At 44.7% G+C, this 26,971-nt stretch overlaps 1 protein-coding gene across 1 annotated transcript in view; it reads left to right on the plus strand.

The window, feature by feature from the left end:
• The window catches only part of TECTA (tectorin alpha), a 150,638-nt gene that overhangs the window by 72,056 nt on the left and 51,611 nt on the right, over positions 1-26,971 (plus strand). Inside the window, exons 8-13 of the mRNA XM_012525555.4 lie at positions 8,935-8,999; positions 12,226-12,359; positions 15,079-15,366; positions 18,819-18,956; positions 19,258-19,423; positions 22,205-22,617. Coding sequence (XP_012381009.2) covers positions 8,935-8,999; positions 12,226-12,359; positions 15,079-15,366; positions 18,819-18,956; positions 19,258-19,423; positions 22,205-22,617 — 1,204 coding nt within the window. The remainder of the gene's footprint in view (positions 1-8,934; positions 9,000-12,225; positions 12,360-15,078; positions 15,367-18,818; positions 18,957-19,257; positions 19,424-22,204; positions 22,618-26,971) is intronic.

Here is a 26,971-nt window from a genome sequence, read left to right on the forward strand (position 1 = left end):
TGGCATTTTTAATGATCAGTAAGTGAGCTTTCATCTCTGCAACAGAAGATCTCTATCTATATATCTGTATATAGAATTATGTAGATATTTATCCTCCACTTGTTGCAGCTGAGTGCCATTGAAAAATGATGGATTAATAACCTTAAAATCCTGTTTATTGTCTGGAATAAGCTTTAATCAGAGCTGGTTATTGCCTACCAATGAAATTTCAAGAGAAGCTACTTGGTATCACAGCTGTAGTTTACCTGGCCTTTGTTTTCCCCCCGCCACACACACATACACACACACTATTGCTAATGTGCTAGGTAGCAAGGTAGAATCAGGCCAATTGTGAGTTTTCTGGTTCTATCAGTCTACTTAGAATTAGCTATTACAAACTCCTTTGCTAGAGATACTAAAGTTGCTTTCAGAAAATATCTTTGAGCTTTTGTTTAAATTTTAGAGATATTCATTTTTTAAACTTTTTTTTTTTAAAGAAATTTTAGATTACAGAAAAGTTACATTGAAAGTAAATGGGATTCGATCTCTTAGATTAGTAAACCTTGCTGGCTGGTTAGTAAGCATTAATGTGTCATTCAATGTGGTTTTTAAAAAGTTGATACCATTTTTCTCATAAATAAGTCATATGTAGTAGCATGAGCCCTAATCCAGTGTCTAGAATAAGTCCAGTGCAAAATATATATAACTTACAAGCAATTAATAGTAATTTTATGAAAGTTAAGCCAGGTGTCCAAAAATGAAGATTCCAGGTGGTAAGAGAGGCAAGCTTCCAGGTGTGATGCCCCTATTAATCTTATCATTTTTCTTATCTTTACTGCATCTTCTGATTAGGAGAAGTTTTCAGGAGCATGATTGCATGTTCTGCATCACCTCATCCATCTCATGGATTCTGCTGTGGATAGCATTCCTGTTTTCAGGGAGAATGCAAGTACAGCACAGCCTTAGCTGTAATCACTTTGAGTGAAATCTCGGAGACTGGGCATCATTCTGTCAGTGGCTAAGTGTAGAAACAACTGCACCACTGAAATATTTGGAATTTCCATGGTAGATGATATAATGAGGCAAAATGATCAATGGTAGAGAGTTTGTAAATTTATCTAAAACAGCAAAGTCACAGGTTCAGTTCTCCAGGAAGCAGATGCTTAGATGAAGTTGGGAGTGCAACTTTAAGAGTAACACCAGTGAAAGACAAAAGGAATTAGGCCTGGGCCGAAAGGACCATCAGACCATGATGAAGACCTGACAAAATGTCTGCCAGCCCAATAGGATGCTTCAGATTTCCCATTAGAGGAGTCCCACCATGGACAGAAAGGGCTAGGGCATTTTACCACTGCTTTTCTCAGTCATTGATTACGGCATGCAACAAGAAGATCTTGAGTTCATCTTTTATTTCATTAAATATTTCAAACCTAAAAAAGTAGAAGATCATGACTGAGCTTGAACACTGAGGCACGTACTGAAAGGGCCAACATTTGGAAGCTGCCGGCTAATCACATTCCTTGTAGCTGGACAACAAGTCCCGTCTTGAAGGTGGATCTGCACAGGAGCACCTCCATGTCTGCCACAGTCCACCCCTTGCAATATGTAGCTCCAATTCTCTATCCACAATCAGGAGCAGTTTCTCTAGGGCTCTGGTGAGCCTCTATTCCTGAGGGGAAACTTAGCAGAGGAGGGTTAGGGGATGAACTATATCCTCTATCTCTGCAGTTGATTTCTGGGCCACAACTGATACCCTTTGTCTCCCTTCTCCACTATCCATTCTAAATTCCTCTCACCCTTAACTATTGCTTTGCTGGTCTCAGTGGCTAACCTACTGGTATCACCCAAACCTTAATTCCCCACCCCCAATATGGCCTTAGGTTCAATCTGGTTTGGGGGGCTACTGGTGCCATCTGGTGGCTGACATGGGGTCTGGGCTGTCTACTCAGGCAGCTGGCTCATTGTCATTCCCAGATGGACTATTTCCATCGACAATAGATTGCAGCTGGACCCACCTGGTATATGACTTGGATCTGACAGGATGCAGCTCATGATGGGAAGTTCTGGGCACGTCTTCACTTGACTCTTGGTCAAACATTCTATCTTTAACAGGTTCCAGCAGCATGCCAGGAGTTGCCTTTCAGAAGGCATGCAATTTTTTACTGAAGGTAACCTGACCTTGCTCCAGAACCCCAGGGACTTGCCTTGTGGTCCTCCCATTGGGGTGTGCTATAATCTCCACACTTCATCTTTTTCCCCCTCTGACACCTCCAACATCAAAGTGTCTACTGAACCATATGGCCCAAGTGGCAGGGCTTCTTATATCACAGCCTGGACCAGCTGCCATGTTCTTTCATGCTCTTTGCCCAACTCAAAGCTGGCTGAGTTCCATCTCATCTGGGGTGTGGGCTGTCTTTTCTAGGTATAGAATGTGTTGCTGCCAGGACACAAAGAGGCCTACCGGGTGTTGTGCATCCTTCTTTGTAGGAGAGGCAGCAAGACGCAGCAATTTGTCTTTTGGAGGGGATGCAATTTGGAGGGAATGTCCCAGTAATTCCCTGACCACTGAATCCCTAAAAATTCTACTGCAGTGGTAGGCCCCCAAATCTTTGTAGGATTTGTATCCCACTTTTTTTTTAAGCTTTATTTATTCCCCCCTCCCCCAATCCCCTCCTCCTACCCTGCTGTTTTTGCTGCCTGTGTTGTCTTCTCTTATTTTCTCTCTAGGATTCACTGGGATTGTATACTAGAGACCTCTGATGGGGAGAGAGGTTCCCTGTCAATTGCATCACCTCAGTTCCTGGTGTCTGTTGCACTTCACCTTGGCTCTCCCCTTGCCTCTCTTTTGATGCATCATCATCTTGCTACATGACTCACTTGCACAGGGCACTGGCTCACCACACAGGCACTTGTGTGGGCACTGGCTTGCCACATGGGCAGGCTTTCTCTTCTTTTTCACCAGGAGTCCCCAGGGATCAAACCCAGGTCCTCCCATATGGTAGGCAGAAGCTCTATCACTTGAGCCACATCTGCTTCCCTGTCTCCTACTTTTTGGAGCACACATGTATTACCAAGGCCTTCTGGAGCACATGTGTCTTACACATTAGCCTTTTCTTTCTCACCCTGCCAGGTCAGCATGATGTCACTGATGTGATGAATCAGTGTGATGTGCTGCAGGATGTCAGGATGGTCCAGATCTCTTTGCATTATATTATCAGAGAAGATGGTAGAGCTATCATGGCCCTCGGGAAAGACTATAAATACATATTGCTGTCTGTTCCATATGAATCAACAATTTCTGATCCTTATTCCTGATTCAGATAGAAAAAAATGCATTGGCCAAATGAGTGGTCACATATTATGTACCTGAAGCCATGTTAATTGGCTCTAACAAAGATGTATCCGCACAACAGCTGCAATTGGGGTTACTAGTTGGTTTAGCTTATAGTAGTCTATGATCATTCTCTAGGATTCATCTTGGCCAGTTAAATAGAGGTCTGATAGAGACCACCACATCTGCTCTTTATGGTAGATGCTAATCTTTACCATCCATCCCCCATTCCAGGATGCAATGCTCTTTTTGTTTACTACCTTGGCTGGAGTGGGGAAGCAGTTTTAGAGATTTCCGCTTTCCTTCCTTACTATGACAGCTCTTACTCCACATACCAAGGACCCAATGTGTCAAGTATCTCTATATTTGGAACCAGGAACAGGATATCCAGGTGGGTCTGAAGCCCCTGTGGACCCACTGTAGCCTGGACTTTGGCCAAGAGTCCTACTCAAACAGGGTCTTTGGTATCAATGTTAAATAAGACCCCTTGCCCAAGAGACCTCAAAATATCTAGATATTCCTCTTTCCCCAGCCTGTAGTCACTCAAGTAGATGGCAGTAGATCTCTTGGGAGAAGGATCGAGAGAATCATTACTTTACATACTTGCCGTGGTTTTTCAGGGTCCTTTCTTTTGGGGACCTAGTTACATTTCCAGTTTTCAAGTTCCAGATTTGAAAACTATCTCAGCTGCAGAAGATGAGCAAGGGCCCTTGACATTTTTATTGGAGCTACTGTCCTCAGCCTTTTGTTCAAACCTCCTTGCTCTTTTTTATTATATACATTATATATATTAAGTGATATTCTTGTGGGCGGCCAATCCATTTTGTCCCTAGAGAGGTCCTGCTCTATTAATTTTCTCCATAATCGGTCCCTTTGGCTGTACTCTGACGTTGCGGGTCACTGTGAAAATTATGACCACCACTGTCACTCCACTCCCCACCCCCAGCTTCTGGCAGTAGAGTGCCACCACCTGGCCTCTGTTGCTTCAGGTGCCCCATCATCCCCATTGCTAACAGAAAGCTCCTGCCATCAGCCCTGGCTGCAGAGGAAGCTACCACTGAACTCCCCAGCTATGCTGGTGCGCCTCTCACCAGCATGTTCCCCCCAGCCTTGGGGAATGGTGTATCTGCTGGGCCTTCCCACAGAACACAATCCTCTGGCGATCTCCCTGATAGGCATAATGTACCTATTCCAGTATGCTCAACTTCCCTGAGCCTTTGAATCTTTTTTTTAATCTACTGTCTGAGTAAATCAGGCATTTCGACCTCACTCAGTGTGGCCATCACTTTTTCCAGGCCTCTAGGAGCTGCCCTAGCGGTGAGTTCGTACTGTCCCCGGGGCCTTTGCCGTGGTGTTAAAGCTTGATCTTGCAGCTCCTTAGGGTTTAGTTCCATTCCCTGCTTCTCAGGGCCAGCCTATCTCTGGCTGGGTTATGCAGCATCTACAGCCTGATTAGTCGGGAGAGGAGATGAGGGGTGGGCAGCTTCTGAGGTAGCACCTGTCGCCTTGTGGGGAAAAGCCCTTTCTATTGTCTCCCTGCAGCAGGCGAAACGTTAGCTCTTAATGCAGCAGTGTGAGATGTATCTGAAGGCTCAGAAGGTTTGAGAAGTCTGGGAAGTAAAAATCTTTGGCAGCATTTACCCAGATAACTCTACCCCATGTGTCAAGAGTCCTAGGTGCTCCCGGCTCAGCCTTGGATTTTGGCATAGCTCAGCTGCCTCAGGTGAGCACCTGAGGAAGTTTTTGCTCAACTAGGCTCCCTGGAACAAAAAGAGCCCATAAAAGGAGTGCTGCTTTGGGTGGGAATTGCCAGGCCATTGGCTGAGGGAGCTGCCCCACAGAGAGGGTGACCTTGGCTCCAACACTGAGGCTGACCCTGAGGAGCTCATGGAGGCTGGAGACCAACCATGCTGGTGCATTCACATCTGCCACAACCAATAACTGCATCGTTCAAACTAGCTCAAATCTCAAAAGGTGTAAGAAACTTAAAAAAAAAAAAATCAGTCTTTAAGGCCCAGCCTACTTGTTTTTAGGCATAAATTTTTTGTTTTGTTTTCGTTTGGAGTCAGGGCTGTCTTTTTTCATGTCTAAAAAGGCAGCATCAGGAAGTGGATTTGGCTCAATGGATAGAGCGTCCGCCTACCATATGGGAGGTCCAGGGTTCAAACCCAGGGCCTCCTGAGCCATGTGATGAGCTGGCCCACACGCAGTGCTGATGCGCGCAAGGAGTGCCGTGCCACGCAGAGGTGTCCCCCATGTAGGGGAGACCCATGCGCAAGGAGTGCGCCCCGTTAGGAGAGCTGCCCTGCACAAAAAAAGTGCAGCCTGCCCAGGGTGGTGCCGCACACATGGAGAGCTGATGCAGCAAGACGATGCAACAAAAAGAGACACAGATTCCCAGTGCTGCTGACAAGAGTATAAGCAGACACAGAAGAACACACAGCGAATGAACACAGAGAGCAGACAACTGGGGGGGGGAGGGGGAGGAAGGGGAGAGAAATAAATCTTTAAAAGGCAGCATCAATCAATTCCATCTGTACGAAGCACAAATATCTCAAATTACTAGTTTCAAGCTCCTTCTACCTCACCCTACCCCAGTCTAAATCTTGTCAGAAATCTTTGCTCTCTTCAAGTGTTCAACAAAATAAGCCCTTCTGCTGACAAGCCATAAACAGAGATTGTTGTCATTTGTCCACCCGTGATCACCCAGAATACACACTGGCTGATCCGTTTCCCAGCCCATCAAGCCATAGGTGAGACCCGGCTCACGAGCTTGCTGTCACGTGGATCCTCAAAGTCTTTAGGCTTCATTTGTGCCGCCATCTTGTCTATCTAGGTATGCTCAGATGGCATTTATCCCTGTCACAGTCCAACCTCAAGAAGAATTAGGCAATTAATATGGGCCAGAGGACTGAGAAAGAAATATACTTGAGAGCATAAAGAAAGAAGACCAAAGCAATTATGCCATGAGCGGTTTTTAAAATAGAACCAACTATTTTGCTTTGAGACATTTTAGTTGACTGCTGGAGTAAAACCTTAATAAAGACTAGGCAATGCCAATGCATCTCTGGGTGAGTCTTGGATTTGAGTTTATTATTTAAAAGAGACACCTCAAAACTAGATTCTCAGTATATATAAATATGTGTCTCTTGGAGGAAAATGATCATTTAACACCTATAAATACATATGGAGGATTCACAATCGTGGGGAGAGTAAAATTAATGTGCAAACCCTACTGAATTATCACAGACTTTAAAGGAAAGAGACTGAGTAGTATAGGCTAAAACATTTATTCCCCCAAATATTCTTGTCTCTATTCAAAGTGAACAACTTGCTCAAAATTGGAATTATTATTTCGTATAGTCAGCATTTAAAAGTCTGGTTAGAGAAAGATTTGGAGTAATTTTTTAATTCTTTTCATTTACTGAGGAAGTTTTTTTCCTGCAACATGTAAGGATTTCTTAATGGATTTCATTGTAAACATTTTGAAAAATCTTTTTTTTTCATTCCACAGCCACGGATGCTTTGGAACATCAAGCCTAACGCATTTTTACCTTGTGCACAATACCTTTTTAGTTCTTTACTTACTGCGGTAGGATGGGTTTGTAACTGCCCCTCTCCCTCAGGACCCTCCCTGGGCACCCATGGAGGTTTCTGGGGTGCGATTTGGGTTTTCCCTTGTGGAAGCACCATGCCCCGCTCTAGCTGCCTCATTTGGATTTGCCCAGAGGATGCCTGCCCCATCATGTTGCCCAGCAGTGCACCAGAGAGAAAAGGGAAGGAATAATCCTCAAAAAGTTTGGGAAAGTTCTTTTAAATACTTCATACATACCTGTGAAAAAACCGAGTAGAATCTGTCTGTGGCAGCTGTTCAAAACCAGAGAAACAAAAAACAGACTGTAGCAGAAAACCAACTTCATTTAAATGTTGGAGGCAGAGCTTTGTTTGGAGTTTTAATCCCATGCCTGTGGATGCTAATTCTGTAACAGTATACAGTTGCCTTTTTTTGGGTACAAAGGTAGAAGGGGGGTTTTCTTTTGCGTTTTTCAGTGCAAAGTGATTCTGATCAGAAAGGACCAAGGTTTCAGCTCCCAGTACCTGACATTTCCATCTGAATCTACTTTTTTTTAGGGGGTGGGGGGGGGAAGGTCTAGTTTTTCAGGAAAAGAACCTCTCTACGCAATCCTGAAACTGATCTTTAGATTTACTTTTCCTTAATCAATAGAAAAAAAGCTTGATTGCAATTCAACACTTACCTGACTCTAGTGCAAGACTAACTGAATTTTTGGTTTTAAGACTAAGGGATTCAGACATCATTTCAGGAATCAGAAATAATTGGCAGCAAGTGGGGGAGAACTGACATGAATTCTTGTTTTACCTAATTTTTTCCGGGTTTACCAAGATTGGGCTTAATATTTCTGATTCGATTCCTCCAGTGTCTACAGAACAGGTTAGTGACGTTTTTCATAAATACAAATGTTTAAGTGAATCCTCCTTCCTGCTCGCTGAACTGTTTTCCGGGGGCGCCTGTCTTAAACCTCCGCTGCCTCTCCTTTTGCTAAAGCTGTGTGTAATCTCTGCTAAAGTCTTAGTACTGTGTTCAGTGAAAGTGACGAATATTAAATACGTGCTTGAGGTGTCCATGTGCGACAACCGAAGCTTGGCAATATAACTCTTTCAAGGTAAATTCGTGGCCTTCCCCTGAAAGTTTGGCTAAAGAATTGAGATAAGTTCAAATAATAACAGGAGGGTTTTTATTTTTAAGAATACCGTCAGGAGCAAACATCCTGGTCTCTCCATTCACTTTGTTTCTTATACAAGTGTATGGATAAGTTAGAGCTTGCTTTTGTGTTTGCACCTCCACTTTGCAGAGCTCCTAACGGAAGGTAGAGCTGCCAGTTCAACTGATTATAAACTCAAATGCAAACAGGTTCATTTTTGTAATGGTCCTTCTTCAATTCATTTGGTGGAACAAATTACTCTTAGTGTAGTGGATTCTGTTTTTATTGTAATCCCAAGTAGTATCTATTGCTTATTTCACTACGGAAAGTCAGTGGACAGAGTCTTAATACTACCAGTGAAACAAAACGATGGGTTAGTGCTATGCTAAGGAGAAGGTCATGACAAACTCGAAATCCTCCTATCTGTAAAAACAGGTTGTGTTTTAACCAATTTTTATTTGACCAAATGGAAAGCTGTTGTGAAAATTCAGAGAGCCAGATTTCACAGTGGATTCAGCTTCTATTCTAGAGACACAAGGTGGGGCACACATCTACAGAATCTGGGTCTGATTTTTCAGGGCGTTAGTAGTTGCAGAGTAGGTATGCCTTCCCCTTACTCATTGCCGCTCTCATTGATTCCATGTAATCATCTAGCAATTTGAGTGATCTATTTACACTTGCAAACCAGCTTCTATAGGGGTCAAATCTGCTCATGAAGTGTTGAACTTTGGAGGACCTGCCAGCTTTCGGGGAATTTTCACCCGACTCAGAACATTGATGTTGTTGTGTGGATTTGTTCTGCGACGGTTGTAATGTGTCTTGAGATTTGCCTCCAAACACACCTGGTATTCTATTTACTCTGGCAAGCTGGGGACTTTTTTCTTTCTCTTTTTAAAATTCCAGGATGAATTATTCATCATTACTTAGAATTTGGGTCTCTTTCATCTTCGCACTTGTACGGCACCAAGGTGAGTACCACTGAATTCCATAAAGCTCTTGATTAGCATGCTCTTGAATTTATAAAGAGACACTTTTGCTGGAACCATAATTGTAAGGGCAGGTGTACATGTGTCTACGGATACAAAAAAAATGTAAATTAAATTCTGTTGTCTTGCATAAAATATATTAACTTCGAATGATATTCGCTCACATTCCTGCTTTCTCTTATTTAAATTTGAACACAATTTATACATACGAGGTTGCCCTATTTTAATATAAGTTATTTTTAAAATAATGTGAATTATTTTCTTTAAAGTAATGTAAGTTATTTTCATTACGTTTAAACAGGGCACGAGTGTGTACGCCCCATGCCTGATAGTTGATTTCCATGAAGGCATTTAACTAGTGGCACAGAGTTTAAAGAATTTACTTGTTTTAGCCAAACTCCAAAAGTTACAATGGCATTGATGACTTGTCTTTCTGTGACCTTTTATATGACCCAAATCTACAACTCCAAGGGAAATAAGAAAATAATTTCCCTCAGTGATTCCTTCTTTTTCTGTATACAGTATTGCCCTCCTGGGTAGGTAAAAGGTCACATATATTTCTTTCCTTTGCTGTGTGTTTAATCCTACTCTTGTTTTAGATTTTAACTAGAAAGATGGGCTAGCCTACATAGATTTTAAACACTTATGGCTAAAGTCCTAAAGAATCTTTGTTTCAGTTGGTTGTTTAGTTCAGCTGGTCCATGATCCCAGTCTGAGATGAACGGATCTATAAGACATGTGTAGCCCTAAGATTTTTCCAGAGTTGAGGAAAATTAAACAGTTGTAGCCTGTGAACCATAGTATGAAACTCCGTAATAACTTTCAGTCCTGCTAAATCCAACCTCCTACCTATGCCCATGGCAAGTCCATTTTATTGGATGAAAGCAATTGTCTCCAAAATATTGTCTTTACTGTGAAGTTCTCGGCCTAAAGCCAGCATGGGTAGGAGTATTCTTTCTCCCAAAATCTGATACTTTTGATAGGCCATGCTGTTAACAAGTTGTATTTTAATAATAGCAGTAGTTTCTGAGGTGGAGATGACTGTAGCTGAAACCTACTCCCTTTTATTACATACCCTTTTTTATTTGTTTATTCATTCAGCAAGTGCTTATTATTTATCAGTTCACTGGAATTGATCATTGTTGATCAACTGTCCATTCAAAATAATGAACTTATTAGGATCACTCATGAACAGAAGAATTCTGCAAACTTGCCTCACCTTTGGAGCAGACAGAGAAGTTAGGGATGGTCAACTTGGCTGTAGCTTTCTATCTGCTCCATTAGATGTTATAGGTTTCCCGTTTCTTAGGCAAATTGGTCAATGGCACCCAAAATACCAATTAATCTTTACATTAGAATGATCACAGCTCTGTGAATTATGCCCTTATTTACACTTGCACATGACTCCTAAAAAGCCCCCCATGAAGGATAAATCCAGGATTTATGTATTATTAATTTAGGAAAGTTCATCACCATACACATTTAGTAAGTTCCTATGTGTAATGCTATGGTAGGGCTTATAAAAAGATTTTTTAAAAACATTCCTACCTTCTAGGAATTTGGAGTTTGTTGCTTTGGGATTCAAATACAAATGTTAGAAAACTTTTTCTTGCCCACTGATTGTAATATTAATAAAGCACGTGGGCCGAATGCCTCTGTAATTAAACTAGCTACAGTACCTCCTAAAGGTTAAAATTTGGTCAGCTTCCCAGAAACTTTTGGGATTTGGGAAATAGCATTTATATATAATGGCCAGACTAGTTTTCTCTGCTCTCCTCTGATTTTAGCCCTTGGAAACAGATTAGCCTTCCAGCCAGGCAGTTCTCCCCTTGTTCCCTGTGCTCGAACCAGAGAAGCTGGGGCTTTGCCAGGCACTGCTGTGCTGCTTTCTGGTTACTCTGCATTCTCTGTCACATGAGCTGCTCTCTGCTCGTTAAAAGACTCCCGAAGGAGCAGGACAGTCCTGGGCCCTTTGCTCACCAGCCTATCGACACCATCAGCACAGAGTGGGAACTTTCCCAAGGACAGGCCCCGACGAGAGAGTGGAGTGTTAGCATCTGGACTGTGAAAAGCAGGTCCCTCAAGAACTGTGGCCAGAGGCCCGAAATGGATTTGCCACTGTTCCTGAAAACTAACAAACACGATTTAAAAAATAAAAGGAAGAAAAGAGGATGCTCTATTTTCATTCAAGAGAAGAGATGAAAGAAGTCGAGGAAATTGACACCCAAAATGTAGATTATTTCATAGGCACCGGACATGGTAGACAGTGGGGAAATTTTTTTAAATGTTGCTGCATAAACTGGGCCATACCTCGTGCAAGTCTGGATGGGAAACTTCTGAGAACCAAGCCAGGTGGCCAGGAGAGGTGGGGACACTGTCACAGGAGGAAGGCCATCTCTGTTTGTATGGTGCCTCTCACTTTTGGCCAAGAAGATGAGTGAGAGCCCTGTGCCTCCTCCCCAAAGAGTTCGCAAGGCCCCAATTCCCCAGGCCCCAGAGGATCTCAGGTCTGACTTTTGTAAACAGGAATTGGGCAGAGAGCCTTCTCAAGGGACAGGACTCAATCAAGGTCATTCCCAGGCCAGTAACTACAAACTCTCTCCTCCCACTTGCGTGCAGGTTCCAGGGGCTGTTTGTTTCCTCCTGTGATCTGGTATCTTCTCTCTCTATAGAGCAGGAGGGAGGGGACTCTTTTCAGGAAAAGACATGATCACAGAATTCTTGACCTGCAAGGGTGCTTCCTAGCCACTGGCCATCGCCTCTATACCTGGCCTTGGGATCAAACCCTCCTAAGCCATACCAGACAAACAGGCTGCTCCTCAGTCCTCTGAGAGCTCGAGGCAGGGGATGATTTCACAACATTCAGCCAGTTTGAACCTCCCATCTCCCCAAAATACACGGGAGCATAGAAATGAAGCACAAGGTGATTTCTTCTAAAGGAAATGGATTTTCCGTTTCTTAGGCAAATTGGTCAATGCTGCCCAAAATACCAATTAATCTTTACATTACATTACCCTTTCCCAGAGGTAGAAGATAACGTGAGGCATAGATTAGGTTTAGGATAAATGAAAGGGCAGTCTGACGCACACTGAGTTTGCAAGACCTACTGAAAGAAGCTGGCTTTAGTCGGTGGGAGGAAAGTAGCCCCTGCCCCTGTCCCAGTGGAAGAGGGAGCTGCCACCTGTCTAACCACTGTCTCTCTTGACAGCTCAGCCCAGGGAGCTCATGTATCCCTTTTGGCAGAACGACACCAAAACCCCTAAAGTAGATGATGGAAGCTCGTCCGAGATTAAGTTGGCCATCCCTGTTTTCTTCTTTGGCATTCCTTACCGAACTGTCTATGTAAGTGGAGAAGCAGCCCAGCTATTGCTCTGTGGCGCTTCCTTTTGTTTGTCATTAAGGAAAGCATTTTAAATACCCTCTTCCAGGGCTCTGGGAATGGGGGATTTATTGGCAGCCAAAATGACAAGTTCTGAGATTTCATGAGCTGATAGGTTTTATGATTAAGAAAGTCAAAGGTGTATTTAATGACTGATGTTCACAGGAGAGGAGTGTACAGGGCAATAAATCGCCTCTGTGGATGATTAAACACAGAAGTGAAGCCAAGGCCCCAATGCCATGAACATAACTTCTGCTACACGACGAGATGAAAAGATACTATGGACCACGATAGGAGCAATATCATTCTTCTCTTCCTTCTGGGGTTATGAAGGGTTTAGGCAGCTATGGTTTGGGGGCCTCCTCCCAATTTGGAGCAGAGTCAGAGCGTTATATCGTTCCATGCACAATTGTGCAAAAGTCATGTGCAGAACAGACCTCCTTCGTTGAGTCTGTAGAAACGTCAAAGAGCCCCATCATCAAACCTGCACTAAGAAACGATGCCATCTGCTGTCAAAGGTCCCCTGGGCATTTCTGTTCTTGGGTTATTTTTTTCAGGTCATTGGGTTTGCTGCTAGTGAGCCTGTTACACATTGAGAAGAAAGTTTGGGGCAACTGAACCTGCCTTCGTATTTGGCCTTAAAGGATTGGATGAGGAAGGTGTAGACCCCACCCCATCGTAGATAGATCCCACCCCATCCTGTGCCCTACCCTGGAGGAAAAAACAGGACTCCCTGCAGGTCCACATCCATCGTTCTCCATACCATGGAGTTGCATCTGCCCTGTCTTTTGATGTATAGCTCAGGGCTGATTTCCACCAGAAAATTGTTCCTTCTTCCCTCATCTAACCAGCGGTGCTCCAAGTGTGGTGCCTGAACCTGCAGCAACAGCGTCCCCTGGGAACTTGTTTAGAACTGTAACTTCTCAGGCTCCACCCCAGACTTACTGAATCAGAATCTCTGGGAAGGCGGCCCAGTGAGCTGTGTCTAACAAGCCTCCAGGTGATTCTGATGCCCACAAAAGTTTGAGAACCTCTGATCTTAACTACAGACTATAATCAAAACACGAGTGAGTCATTGCCAGCTTCCTCGACTGGCCCCGTGTGTTAATTACACCTATCACTCCCAAGCAAACACAAAGCTCCAGTTTCCTGAGATGTTTTTTCTGCTTTACTCACAACAGATGTCTGTGTCTGTAATAGCTGATTGTAAGTTCTGGAATGAGTTGATCTGATTTGGAGACGAAAAGGGAGTCCAGGACTTCCATCTAGAAGCCTTGGCCTCCCAGGCGTGAGGATAAATTTCTTTAGCTAAGCTCCTCTTCCTCTTCCAGTGTACTGAAGAATTCTTGCCCTTGCCAAAGGAAGGCCCTTAGTTTGGGGCAGATTTATTTAAGGGTAATTTGTTGCCTGAGTTTCTAGCACTTCGAGAAGTGCAGCCTTGTTCAAACCTAATCAACTTTTGCTGTCCTTATAGCTCAGTCTTCAGCTTCCTTTTCAAAATCCATACTCTTCCTTCCAAAACAGGTTGACATACTCTGGGCCCAGGTTACAGCTAACTTAACTCTGGGATCTGGGCCACTGTTAATATCCGTAATATTACTGATGCTATGTACATAACAAACAATTGGAATGTGTGAGAAAATGATCTCAGATTTCCTATTTTGAGGAATTGCAAGGATTCCCATCACAGCAGTTCCTGCTCTTGAACCCATGCAGACATCAGGGTTAAATCAGCCTTATCTGTCAACTGATACAGATGCAGGTGCAGGCAAAGCTGAAAATGTTTTACTTGGTATAAACCAAGTATATGTATTGGCCTTTGATTTGCAGTAAGGTTTAGTAATTTAGTAAATTTGCTAAGCCATTTATAAATCATGAAGTGGCCACTATAGACAGTCATTTACATATATAATGTGAAGTATTCTTGTCTTAAGTTTTGTGCAGTGATTGCACAAAGAAACCTTCAAACCTCAAGAGCAGTAAAGGAATTCGGCACCTGTAGGTCTTAACCTTGCCCTTGTTCCGAGTACTAGAGTGATTGTGACATTAATAGAAGTCCTTTAAGTGTCTTATCCAGAGCAGGATATGGTTCATCCTGCAACTTAAATTTGATGATGGAGTGAGTATTTGATTTATCTTTCTCTGACAGTTCCCTTTTGTCATATGATGGGAGTCAAGCTTTAATATAGAGCTCCTCAAATTTTTTTAACCTAACTTTTTTCTCTGTGTTGTTTTCCTTTTTACTTCTGTTTATTTTGCCTCTGGGACACTGCATCTGTCTTTACTGCCCACATTACCCCTACCCAGCCCCCAATACATACACACATCATTCTCTCTCTCTCTCTCTCTCTCACACACACACACACACATACACTTTCTCTCATAACCCAGCAGCATTTGAAAGTGTAAATAGAGTTAGGGTAGAGAACATGAAAATGAGACTGCTTATTAATAAGAAACAAAGCTGACTACAAATTGAAAGTGAAAGAAAGCCAATGAGTTTGTCTGGAGGTAAACGAACCTCCTGGCTTGAGCAATAGAAACTGGTGTTTGGGAGTTCTAATTCAGCAGTTTGAAAGTTGTTTTTGTTCATATGATTAGGCAGATGTCTATCTTGGTTTTTGCCTCTGATGTGGTCATGGTTTCAGATCCACTGTGCAAAACCTCTCTTCCTTTTCGTAGGTCAATAACAACGGAGTTGTTTCCTTCAATGTGCTGGTGAGCCAATTCACGCCAGAATCCTTTCCCCTGACGGATGGGAGGGCCTTCATTGCCCCATTTTGGGCAGATGTGCACAATGGAATCCGAGGCGAGATCTATTACAGAGAGACCATGGACCCTGTCATCTTGAAAAGAGCCACCAAGGACATCAGGAAGTACTTCAAAGACATGGCAACCTTCTCTGCCACTTGGGTTTTCATTGTGACATGGGAGGAAGTCACGTTTTATGGAGGGAGCAGCACCACACCTGTAATAATTCAAATTTTCCTTTTACCACTTCATACCCCATCATCTAAGTCTTGTCCATCTTCACCACTGTGAAGGAACCTAATTGGTAGAGCAGAGAAGTCAGTTCCCCTGAGTTAAAGCAGTGAGTCTTGCCACCCACTTTCCAGGCCAGTTGGCTCTAATGCTTCAGATGTGTCACCCCGGTCACAACTCATTATGAATGTCTGAAGAGAACCCCTCAGTGATTTCCTTGCAGCTGGCCGCATTCTTATTTGGCAGAAGAGGAGTTGAGGCACGTTAGGGACCCAAAAGTCCTTTCCTCTTGTAGGAGGTGTAATGCCTATCCACATTGCTAATTTCCATTTTTTCATAAAACGGAAGTGGAAAATAGTGTGCTGGATTTGGCACAAATGACCTGGCTCCTTTTATTATGTTATGCCCTTTTTTTTATTGTGACCGGGACTAACAATATTAGGTCGATGTTAATTAGAGTGGGCAGTTAAAGCATTTCATGAATAAAGTTTCAGCATCTGCTCTGAAATCCCAAATGAGCAATCAAATAAGAAAGATTATCACTGGCATTATTGTAGAGATAATCAACTTTCTACATAAAGGGACAGATCATAGTTTTCACGAAAGCCTGCAGTTTATTTGGATGTCTTTGGCAGTGGAGATTTTTGAAATAGCAGACACATCTTCACTTGTATAATTTCCGGTAAACAAAGACACTCAAAATCTGCCCTCTACTTTCTTGGGATTATTTCCAATGCCATCTGTTTCCAGTTTCCTTGTCCATGGGTCAGTTATGTAGGGGTGAACAGAAACTACTGAGTTAGAGGCAGAAGTGGGAAAATGCTGGGCTTGCAATTCGTAGCTGCAACCCAGTAAGTATGTTGTGTTTTAGCACCTTCTAGCCAGAGCATCAAGAAACACTTTATCGCTAAAATGTTCTGTAGAACAGAAAGACACAAGTTTAAAGAGTGGATGCATTGGCAAGAAATAACCTCCAAAGAAGCATACATTTCCCTCTGTCATGTTATGGATTGCTAACGACTCCTTGGGTGATGTTTTATGTCTTTTAAGCCTCATACCTTATAGCGTTAGAATGCAGGATGCCAGCAATCGATAAATTTTAGTGTCAGTGGGGAAAAAAAAGAGAGGAAATGCCCATCAAATGCTGACCACCATTTTTTCAAAAAAAAATACTTACACTGGCAATAAAAATGGCAAGATAATTTAGATACTTTCAAGTTTGTACTTAGAAGTGAATTTCTGGACTAGGTGAGAACTCTTTCTTTGAGGATGAATGGGGCAACATCTAAGTGCTTTGAGCTCCTTGGGAAAAAAAGACCATATGGTCCTCCAGAGCTGCAAAAATGTCCATCTGTCCCTGTCCTTGGTACTGGTCCCACCTTTCCCATCACCCTTTAACCTGTGTTTCCCCTTCTGTGTATGAGCACCTATCAGGCAAACTGAACATTGGGCTTGAGAGATCTTTAGAGGCACAAAACATCATGGAAGCTCAACAGAAAGAAAAAGGAAAGGAGACATATTTATTTCACAGAAGGAAAACCTAATCTTTATTGAAGGATTACTTCGCTCCTGGCAGAGAGCCTATTTCGGCATGTCAATTAACCCTCACAAAAATGTTCCGCCATAAGTAAGCATTGTCTCTACTTTAAAAGTGAAAAACAGGCCCAGAGAGATGAAACAACTTGTCCAAGTGGCATGAATAGGGATTTGACCCTCACAGGAGGCAGAGCTGGGGTTCAAACCAAAGTCTCCAATTCCAAGTCCTGAATTCTTTCCCCTGCCACCTCCTCTGAATTATCCTTGGGACTCCTCTGAAACATGAAAGGGTTTTTCCAGAATTAACAAGATGGCTTCAGAAATACAGACCAGTAGAGTCTTAAAACTAACGTGGGAGAAATGTGTGAGTGTAGGTGTGTGCGTGAGAGAGCGTGAGTGTACAGGAGTGTTATTAGGGTTATTGGTTTGGAAGTGACTTTGGGGATCAAAATGGGTTGCTCTCAAGACAAAGCAGGGACCAAAGGAATTTGAGAGAAGGGATTCACTTCCTGTTCAACTTTAGTCCTTGGGTGACCTTGACTTTGCCCCCATCCCTTGGGCCTGACCCTACTGGTGACCTTAGAGTTACCTTGAGCTGGCTGCTCATGCACCTCTGTGCCCCACTTTCCTCTTTTGTTGAACGGGGCCAAAGAACAACGGCATATACCTGGGCAACCTTATTGTCAATGCCATCAGCCGTGGTGAGAACAGAGCTTGAGAGAAAGTTTTTTACAAAAAGGGCCTTTCTTTACTTGCACCTTGTCTCCGTCCCTGGGACTGTCTAGGATGCGGAGATTTGGGGCTTCCAAGATCCTCTTCCCCAGTTTGATTACACAGGATAGGGATTTGGGTCTTCTTCGGGTCTGACAGAATGCTCACCAGGATAGTGTCAGGCAGTTGAGAAAGTGCTAGGTTTGCATGGAAAAAGATCAATATAGCCTCTCCGTTTTAGCTCTATTTTTACTTAAATTTCCTGAAACATGTGTCAAGGAAAGGGATTAATGAAGGGAAATAATAATGGATGGGGTTTGCTATGGCTTATTTTTGAAAATTACGTGCAAGGGTTTTTTAAAATTTATATTATATCCCGGTCCTAAAAATTTTTAATTCAGGCACTGTGCCATGCCAGCACGCTAAGGGGCGGGCTGGGAGCTCTGGCTTGAGTCCCATTTTCTGTTGCTGGGGCTTTGTGAAATTTCCAGCAACATATGCCCCTTCTTCTTGGTTTTTGTAGCTCTAAAATGGGAATGGGCCAAACAAACAACAACAACAACAAAAACTGCAACCAAACACCCGACTTGGGGTGGGTCTGAGGTACGGAGAAGCATGGAGACCTTTGCAGATATGACACATTTATGTGCAAGAAAAGGGAAATTTCTCCCCATAAAGCACTTTTTTAAAAATCACATTCTCACTTCCGTTTTAAAGAGGAGAGGCATCTCATCAAGGTTATCGGTGTTTTCCAGGAAGGGAGAGCTCATCATCCAGGTTTCCAGTTGAGTCGCATCGCCTGGGTTTGCCCCCCACCCACCCCGCCACGGGAACAGGTGCTGGCCTCGTGGTGCCGGCTCTGCCCCGGAGTTTATTATCCTGCTGCCACCTGCTGGTCCTCTCGTAGCATCACAGGCTTAGCCTAGTGGAGAAGGCAAAGATTTAAGAGGGGCGCTGAGTCAGACTCTAGGTTTTGCTCACGCAATTTCTCCTCGAGATGCACAATCCCACATGCCTTGCTTCCCCCACTAGAGGCAGGAACAAATTCGGAGGGGAGGCAGAGCAGGAAAGCCAGGCTGCGGGCCCGCTCTGAGCAACCCAGGCCGGGGAGGGCGCAGGCGGAGGGGAGCCGCTGCTGGGGAGGGGACCTCCTGGGAGGTGTGAGTCAGGGACCGTGCTTTCCCGTGCTGCAGGTGAACACCTTCCAGGCCGTGCTGGTGTCTGATGGCTCCTACACATTCACGCTCTTCAATTACTATGAAATTAACTGGACCACGGGAACGGCGAGTGGTGGTGATCCGCTGACAGGTCTTGGTGGAGTGATGGCCCAGGTAAGGTGCTTCTCCACTCCATCCTCTCGTGTCCATCTGCCTTTGCTGCTCAGCCTCCTGCAAACAGCTTCTAACTGGAGAAGCGCATCTGATTGGCAGGTGGCCTGCCAGGCCTGTCTGGCCCATTTTTGATCACCTTGGTCCAGGTGTGGGATGTTCTAGGCAAGTGTCCTCACCCAGTGACCCCAGGGAAAGGTGTCTCCCTCATTTCAGGTGTGCTGGATTCTGAACATGAGGCCTTTGGGCAAGTGAAGGGTGCTGATTTCATGCTCAGAAATCTCATCTCACTCTTTTGTTCCAGGCAGGATTTAATGGTGGAAACCTCACCAATTTCTTCAGCCTCCCAGGGTCAAGAACCCCTGATATTGTGAATATCCAAGAGACCACCAATGTCAATGTTCCAGGCCGCTGGGCATTTAAAGTTGACGGGAAGGAAATTGACCCAGCCAATGGCTGCACCTCCAGAGGTAGCGGCTTTTCCTCTTCTCTGTGACAAAGCAGGGTTTGTTTAGTTTAGATTGACAGGCAGGCTTTTAAGCCACGGGGGCGGGCTCGTTCCTGATGCCTTACTCTTTTGACATCTCTCAGCTGGGTAATGGAGATCAAGGTAATTTTAGCATGCACATTCATCACACCGGGAGCCGAACCCCTGCTTGTGCTCCCGGTGGATCTACGAGTCCGTGCCCGGGCGGTGAGCCGCGCTCCCTCTTCTCTGGACAGCCCCAGCGTGGACCCGGAGCTTGAGTGATTGCTCAGTCAGAGGCACATAAGGAAACCCTCCTGTTGAACAGTATTTTTGTTGTTGCTGTTGCCATTTCCCCCTCTACGTTTTTTTCTCATCTCTCCTCTTGCTCTGCCATCTGCACTTTGTCGATTCACGGGAGTGGGCGAATCTGGAGCACCGCCAAGTCCCTTCGAGGGTAAATCAGTGCTTCCTAGTACAACTACAAAGAACGGAAAAAAAGAAAAACCAGCGCAGTCCTGGGATAGCTTCTCTCCTAAAATCCCCCAAGCAGCAGCAAAGCATCCAGGAATTAGGGGAGAATCAAAACTGGCTTTCGGTCCCTGTGAACAAGCTGGAGCTGCACCCCGGTGGGTTTCCTTTCGACCAGCATCAAAAGTTTGGCGCCTTCTCTAAATCTGTCAGAACCCCTTTGGATGTGCAGAATAGCTGAGGATTCTCACAGGAATGTCCCTGTTTATGGGATTCCTGCTTCTTATGGGTCCAAAAGTACTCAGAAAATAGGATTTCTGTTACTAGTTCTTCTTCCAGAAGAATTTACAGTAATTTATAGAAATTTTTCATCTGTCCCTCCATGCATCCACCCATCCATCCATCCATCACATGTTTCCAGTGAACATTTGGAGAGCCCCATGGCAGTAGCAGTCCCTCTGGTGGGTGCTGGAGGCGACGGTCCTCTAGCCTCCCGTGCTACTGTTGTCCAGGTGGCAGCCTCGGGAACAAGGAAGGTGTATTATGAGAGCCACGATAGACATGAGCTCAGGGTGCTGGGAAACAGGAAGATGCTGGTGGAATGGTGTTCACTAGGTGCTTCTAGATCTCTAAAAAGGTGTTGGATTGGATGGTTTCAGAGGGGTCCTTCCCCTCTGCAGACAAAAAGCGTGGTCTGGGGCCTGCCCCCTCTGCAACTCCAGGAGGCCTCCGGCTTCTCTCTTGGCTCATCTGTAATTTCACGTACAGAAACCCCAACCTTGCCTTTGGCCCCCGCTCCTTGCCCTGTGGCCAGGCTTATCTCACCTCTGCCTGTGGGTCTAAGGAAAGGTCATTTGTGAAGATGGCCGGTCCGCGCATCCTTGCCTCTGCAGGCTCTGTAAAGTCCCCCAAGTTCAGAAGAGCAAATAAATGTTTTGGCACTAAGCTGGCATTAAACTGGAGAGGAAAGGATCTGGTTCCAAAGCTCACCAGGGTTTCAGAGATTGTGCCTCCCCTATTGAAGGTGGTCTAGGTCCAGGTCTTTCTCCCCTCTGTGGCCTGGACTAGTGACCTGATAAGTTAGACTCTAACCTACAGGCCTTGCCTCCTTTGTCCAAGCATCGCCAAGCTGAGCAGCTGTGGCCATGCAGCATAAGGACCCAGGGAGAGCCTCTCACCTGAGTCCTGGGAATGAAATGCTGTGATAATGGGAAGCATTGGCTGGCAGCTCTGGGCAGTTGGTCAGGTGCCAGCTGTGTACCAAGTCCCCACTTTGACTTCATTCTTTTCCTCCTGAGTTATGGGCTTGGGTTTCATATACAGGACAAATTCAATATCCTTATACAGTCTGCTGTGCATTTTTATGTGCCGCTGGACATATATCAATCTAATGAGATTGGGATCTGGCCTGGGTTATTGCAAGGGAAGTGTTGCGTAGAGCTGGTTTATTATATCTTCATTTCACAAACAAAATTATCTCAGCGAGTCTGCCTTTTGGGCCAAACCTCCTCTATTCAAAGGCATTTTCCTCTCATTTATTGGAAGCCTGAAAAAGCAGGGACTGGAAGTGATACCAAGAGGAGGCTGTTACAATATATGTAGCCCTGGACTAGTGCCAAAGAGCAGTGAGAATTGAGGGACTCATTCAAATGGCCAATGCATGTGCCCTACTGGAAATGTGATTGAATCTATTACCTCATTTTTGGACCCTATTCTCAACAGGTATGGAACATAATTGCCTCTTGAGCCATAGTTCTCCCTGTTGGGCAGACATGGGACTATTACTGAGCACCCATGCCTTTTGCTTGGGTTAGCCTGGAAGCCTGGTTCTATTCATTAGGTATCCAGGTCTAAAAAACCTTGAGAAGTCTTAGTCAGCCCTTTGCAAACTACAGTCACTCCTGGTGCATGACATTATTGACATTTCTTAATGGTGTGCCTTTGATAGCTTTCTCTTCAGGCTACCTTAATTTACAAATGCTCCTTCCTCTATCAGTGTGTGCCAGATTTATATCACATCACTGTTCCCCATGAGACAAGGATGAGAAAATAGTGTTATCCCCATTTTACGGATTAGGAAAACCTAGACATGTGAACGTTGTCAGTTGCCTTGGAAGCTGGTTGCAGAGTTGGATGAATTACTCAACTTCTCTTAAGCCTCAGTTTTCTCACCTGCAAAATGGGGTTGTAATACCTACCTCACAGGGTTCTTGGGTGGATTGAATTCTCTAATGCAAAAAAAGGCTTCAGCCCAATTCTTGGAATGGAGACTAAGTGCTCAATAAATGTTGGCTCTACTGTCATTATTTCCCAGGACAGTTCCTTCGGCGAGGGGAGGTGTTTTGGGATGACCTGAACTGCACCATCAAGTGCCGCTGTCTGGACTTCAACAACGAGATCTACTGCCAGGAGGCCTCTTGTAGCCCCTACGAGGTGTGCGAACCCAAAGGCAAATTCTTCTTCTGCAGCCCCGTGGAGACCAGCACGTGTGTGGTGTTTGGGGAGCCGCACTACCACACTTTTGACGGCTTCCTCTTCCACTTCCAAGGCTCCTGTGCCTACCTGCTGGCCCGACAGTGTTTGCAGACTTCCAGCCTCCCCTTCTTCAGTGTGGAGGCCAAGAATGAGCACCGCGGGGGGTCAGCCGTCTCCTGGGTGAAAGAGCTCTCTGTGGAGGTGAATGGCTACAAGGTTCTCATCCCCAAAGGAAGCTATGGAAAAGTCAAGGTGAGGCCCTCTCCGTCCTGCGGGGAGATGGAGAAGCTAAAGATGCTTACGCCTGGGGAAGAATTTCCCAGCTCTGTGGGTTCTACTGTTGGTCTCTCCATCGTCCCAGAGAGACGTGTGGCTCCTCCTGCCTTGCTAATACAGCGTGAAATTGTTTCCTAGCCCAACTTTTATCTACACAAGAGCTAACCTAAGCTCTCTCCTTTGTATCCCTATCTTCTTTTTTAACCTAAAGTACATTGACATTCCCTCATAAACACTGGTGTACACATGTACTAACACACTCACACACATGCGTGCACAGCTCAGAAGTAACTGAAAAGAGCCGTAGGTTCAATTTCCCAGGGCCCTGACTTGCATTAGTTTTAGCCAAGGGACCACATTCAGGAGATGGTGCAAACAAAGTGCAAATCCTTAATTCAGTTCAGCCTTTGATTAACAATCCCCACTTCACTCCCCATCCTATTTTCCCAAAAGTGACGGCTTCATTCATGGTCAGAGAAACCTCCAAGTTGATGGTAATCTCCAGAGGCACCAGCTGTGACGGGACTTGGGGTGGGCATAGTGACTTCCTCAATAAGCCCTGGTGAGACAGTCTCATGAAACCTTTGCCTAGACCCTCCCTAGTGGAATTCCCCCTCCTGCCAGTGTAAGAGAGGACCCCGCTCTCATCAGATCTGTTTAGTATATGCAAATGATCTTATTGTCCACCTGGATTTCCAGCTGGGGCTTGGACAAAAGAGGGAGAGCAAAAAGCCACAAGCAATTACTAAATTTGTGGAGGCCCCAATTTTTGCAATGTTAATGAAGAGCTTGTAGCAACCAACAACCAACCCGTGCAATCCCTAATCCCCAAGCATGGAGGTCATCGCATGGATTACAAACCAGGATGGATGCCAATGTAGGAATTGCTTTCTTTTTTTAATACGTGTTGTAGTTTTAATTTGATGTGGCAAGTCCAACAAAAGACCAGACTGAGGAACTAATTCCATTTTTTCTGTCTCTGCCTTTCCAATGTCTGTGCAACTTATCAGTCTCATAATTAGAAAAGTGAGCTATTACTGTGGTTGACATAGCAATTTGCTTGTTATTTGGTTAGTCTCTCTAGGGACAGCTCTGAATATCAATTCAAAGCAAAAAGGTAGGATACAGAAGTTTAGAGTTTTTCCATTTTAAATTTATACTGTGCCCTTGAGCACTATTCTTATCTCTGTACATAGATGCTGACATCTCAAACTAGAAAAATCTTCACTAGCTTTCCCTACTTGCCAATAGTGTGGGGATGACAGGTATGATATCCACAGAGGAAAAAGAAAGCTTCATGTTTATTGCTACTTTCCATTTTGATTAAAATTCTTTTTCTGCTCACAGTCAGACTTTTTTTTTTTATTTTAGAAGGGAAGGGGCACTGTTATTTCCTTCAGGCCCAGCCGCTCTGCTAATTTTGCGTGGCTCTCTTCCATCGTCCAAGCGTAGGGCACAGATTCCTCAATTTTCTGCAGCGACGGGGAGATGTGGATGTGAATATAAATGTTTCAGAAAGGAAAGGTTATGTGATGCCAACTGCACACTAACAATGGCTTCCTTTTCCTTTTGCCAAATGGCTTCCAAGTGTCTCTGAATACACGTGCTCTCTACTGGGGAGAGTGGCCCAATGGACGGCACAGGCGCCACCTGGGTGAAGTGAGGACAGGGAGGGAAGAAGCATGGGAAACAGGAAGGAGCCCGATATGCCCGAGAGGCTGCTGAACTCTTGAGACACACCGTGCCAGGCCAGGATCGGCCACCAAAGTCTGTTATTCCCAACAACAGGGATCCTTTCTCCATATGCTGGGATCTGCAAAGAGAGTTTGCCCTTTGACGTGTTCTCAAATAATAAAATAAACAGGTTAGGATCACATGTGCTAATGGGAGCCAAAGAAAGCCAGAATCCCTAAAATCTATACATAATCAATGTTTCCTCCTAGTACTATTCAGTTTTCATTTCACTCCCCCAGATAAAGGCACGTACTTCAAGGTCCTCAGTGAGAAAGGTGCTCAGGCCATCACATGACTTTAAAGAGCTCAGCTTCAGGAGTCACACTGGGTTAAATCTCTGCCACCATTGCCAGTTGAGTGGCCTCTTGAAGGTTCATTTTCTTCATCTGTAAAATGGGGTCTTTGTATCCAGAGTCAGGGCACGTGGGCTACAACCTGGACCAGCCACCTCCCTGCAGTGGAGAGGGCATGGCTTTGGAGGCTGACTGGTGGCCAGTAGGTCCTGTCACCTCTAAGTCATGTTGGCCCTGGACCTCAGTTTCCTCACCTGTAAAAGGAGAAGCTGAAAAGAACCTTCTGAGGCTGTCATGAGGATTAAACAGAAAAACCACACGTAGGACACCTAGTACACAGTAGGTGGTCAATACATGCAGCTCCACACTGCCATTCCCCCTGAAAGTCTCTTTTAGTTCTAAGCCCTCTGCTTCTGTGATCCTACTTCTCTCTCCTAACCTTGACCTTCCCACTTCCTGGGAAAGACACCACTGAGGAAGGAAATGACTAGTACACGGGAGAAGAAGGAAAAGCAAAGAGGTGAGGCCAACCAATCGTTGGCTAACTCAGAGTTTACGCTTCTGATTGAGGGCAGGACTGGAGGAATCAAATGGGGGGGGGTCATCGCGTGGAAATGAGCATTCTCCTGCAGCTTCTGTTCTGAGCACTGTGGGGTGAAGTACAACGACTGTAAAATTTGTGGCTCAAACCGAGACACTTGCACAAGTGAAAAGAGGGTGTTATTAACAAATATGCCAGGGAGGAAGATGCCAACTTCCTGCACCCATGGTAAGCCCAGGTATAAGTCCAGTCTGAGTGGAACAAGATCCAATTCAGGGAAACCAGACTGAGATGGTTAGAACATTTAGAGACAGTCTACCTCAGGCTGCAGCTTTGAGGCAGAAAAGATTTTGCTCCTTGTTAGCAGGAGCTTAAGCGAGAGTAGGGGAGAGAGCTCAGGGGTTGAGAGAGCTGGCATTTAAAATTATACCAATCTTGGGGAAGATTTCAGTTCTCCCATCTCAGCATAGAACGATACATAATAATTGTCTAGTTCTCTTGCTAGCTGACCTTCCTTGTAGTATGGCTTTTCTCACTCTTATTGGCTAATCCTCCTCCTAAGAGAGGAGGATCAACTTTTAGGATTTTCTTTCTAGTTTTGGCTCCCTGCAGGAAAATTTATTTCCCCAGCCTATTTTTCTTGTCCTCTTCCCCATTTAGTCTTATGAATCTCTAAAGAATTACACATGGAATCTGCCTTGATAGTTCTCAGGAAAGATTGTCAGACAATTTATTGTCTTACCCCCAAGACATTTCCAAAAGAAGGAATGATGGAATCAGGTAAAACTTTGTCCTTTCCATGTTCCAGAAATGGATCTGGGTCCAGGGCAGCCTGGAAAGCATGTGTGCACATACAAGCAAGCCCAGCTAGGACTCTTCTAAGACTAACCATTCCATCCCAGCAAGTATGAGTGTCGATAGCTGTTAGGCATGTTAAGTGTGAAACAGAAGAAAATCAACTCTGAGGTTGGAGACTTGTCAAGACATCTAGACATGTGAGACACCTGGGGCTCATCCTTGACTTTTCTTTCTTCTCTTACACTCCACTGCAGAAAACCACCAGGTTCTGCAGGGTTTGCTCTGTAAGACTGTGCCCCTCTTCATATCTGTATCTAGTTTAGGCTCTTATCTTCTACTGCCCACCTGGACTCTGGAGCAATCACCTGTCTGGTTTCTCTGTTTCTAATCTTGTCTTACTCCAATGCGCTGTTTGTACTGGACTCAAATGCAAACCTTTGTCCTTTCCTTGCTTAAAACCCTTCACTAGCTCTCCATATAGAATAGAAATCTGAGTTTTTTGTTTTGTTTCTAACATGGCATTAAAGATCCTCAAAGACCTGTTCTCAACAGAGGAGCCAGAGTAATTCTTTTCAAATGGAAGTCACTTCCTATCAACGCTTTGCTCTCAACACTCACTTGGCGCTCAGTCTCGCTCAGCACCAAAGCTCAAGTCTTCCCAGCAGCCAGCAAAGCTCTATCTGCCAGCTCCGTTCTCTCTTGTACATCTGCTACCATTGCACTCTCTGCTCCAGCCATGCTGGCCTTAATGTACTGGGAGCACCCAGGCACGCTCCCCCTTAGTGCCTGGCCAGTCCCTCTGTGTGACACACTCTCACCCAGATAATGGTGTGCTTGCCTCTGCATCTCAAGTGTCCCTTTCCCCAGGAGGTCTTCACTGACTGTACTATTCAAAATCAGAAACCTTCCTGTGCACTCCTGATCTCATTGCCTGTTTTCTATTTCTCTGTAACTCTTCTCTGAT

The sequence above is a fragment of the Dasypus novemcinctus genome, chromosome 27, assembly GCF_030445035.2.
Source record: "Dasypus novemcinctus isolate mDasNov1 chromosome 27, mDasNov1.1.hap2, whole genome shotgun sequence".
NCBI lineage: Eukaryota > Metazoa > Chordata > Mammalia > Cingulata > Dasypodidae > Dasypus > Dasypus novemcinctus.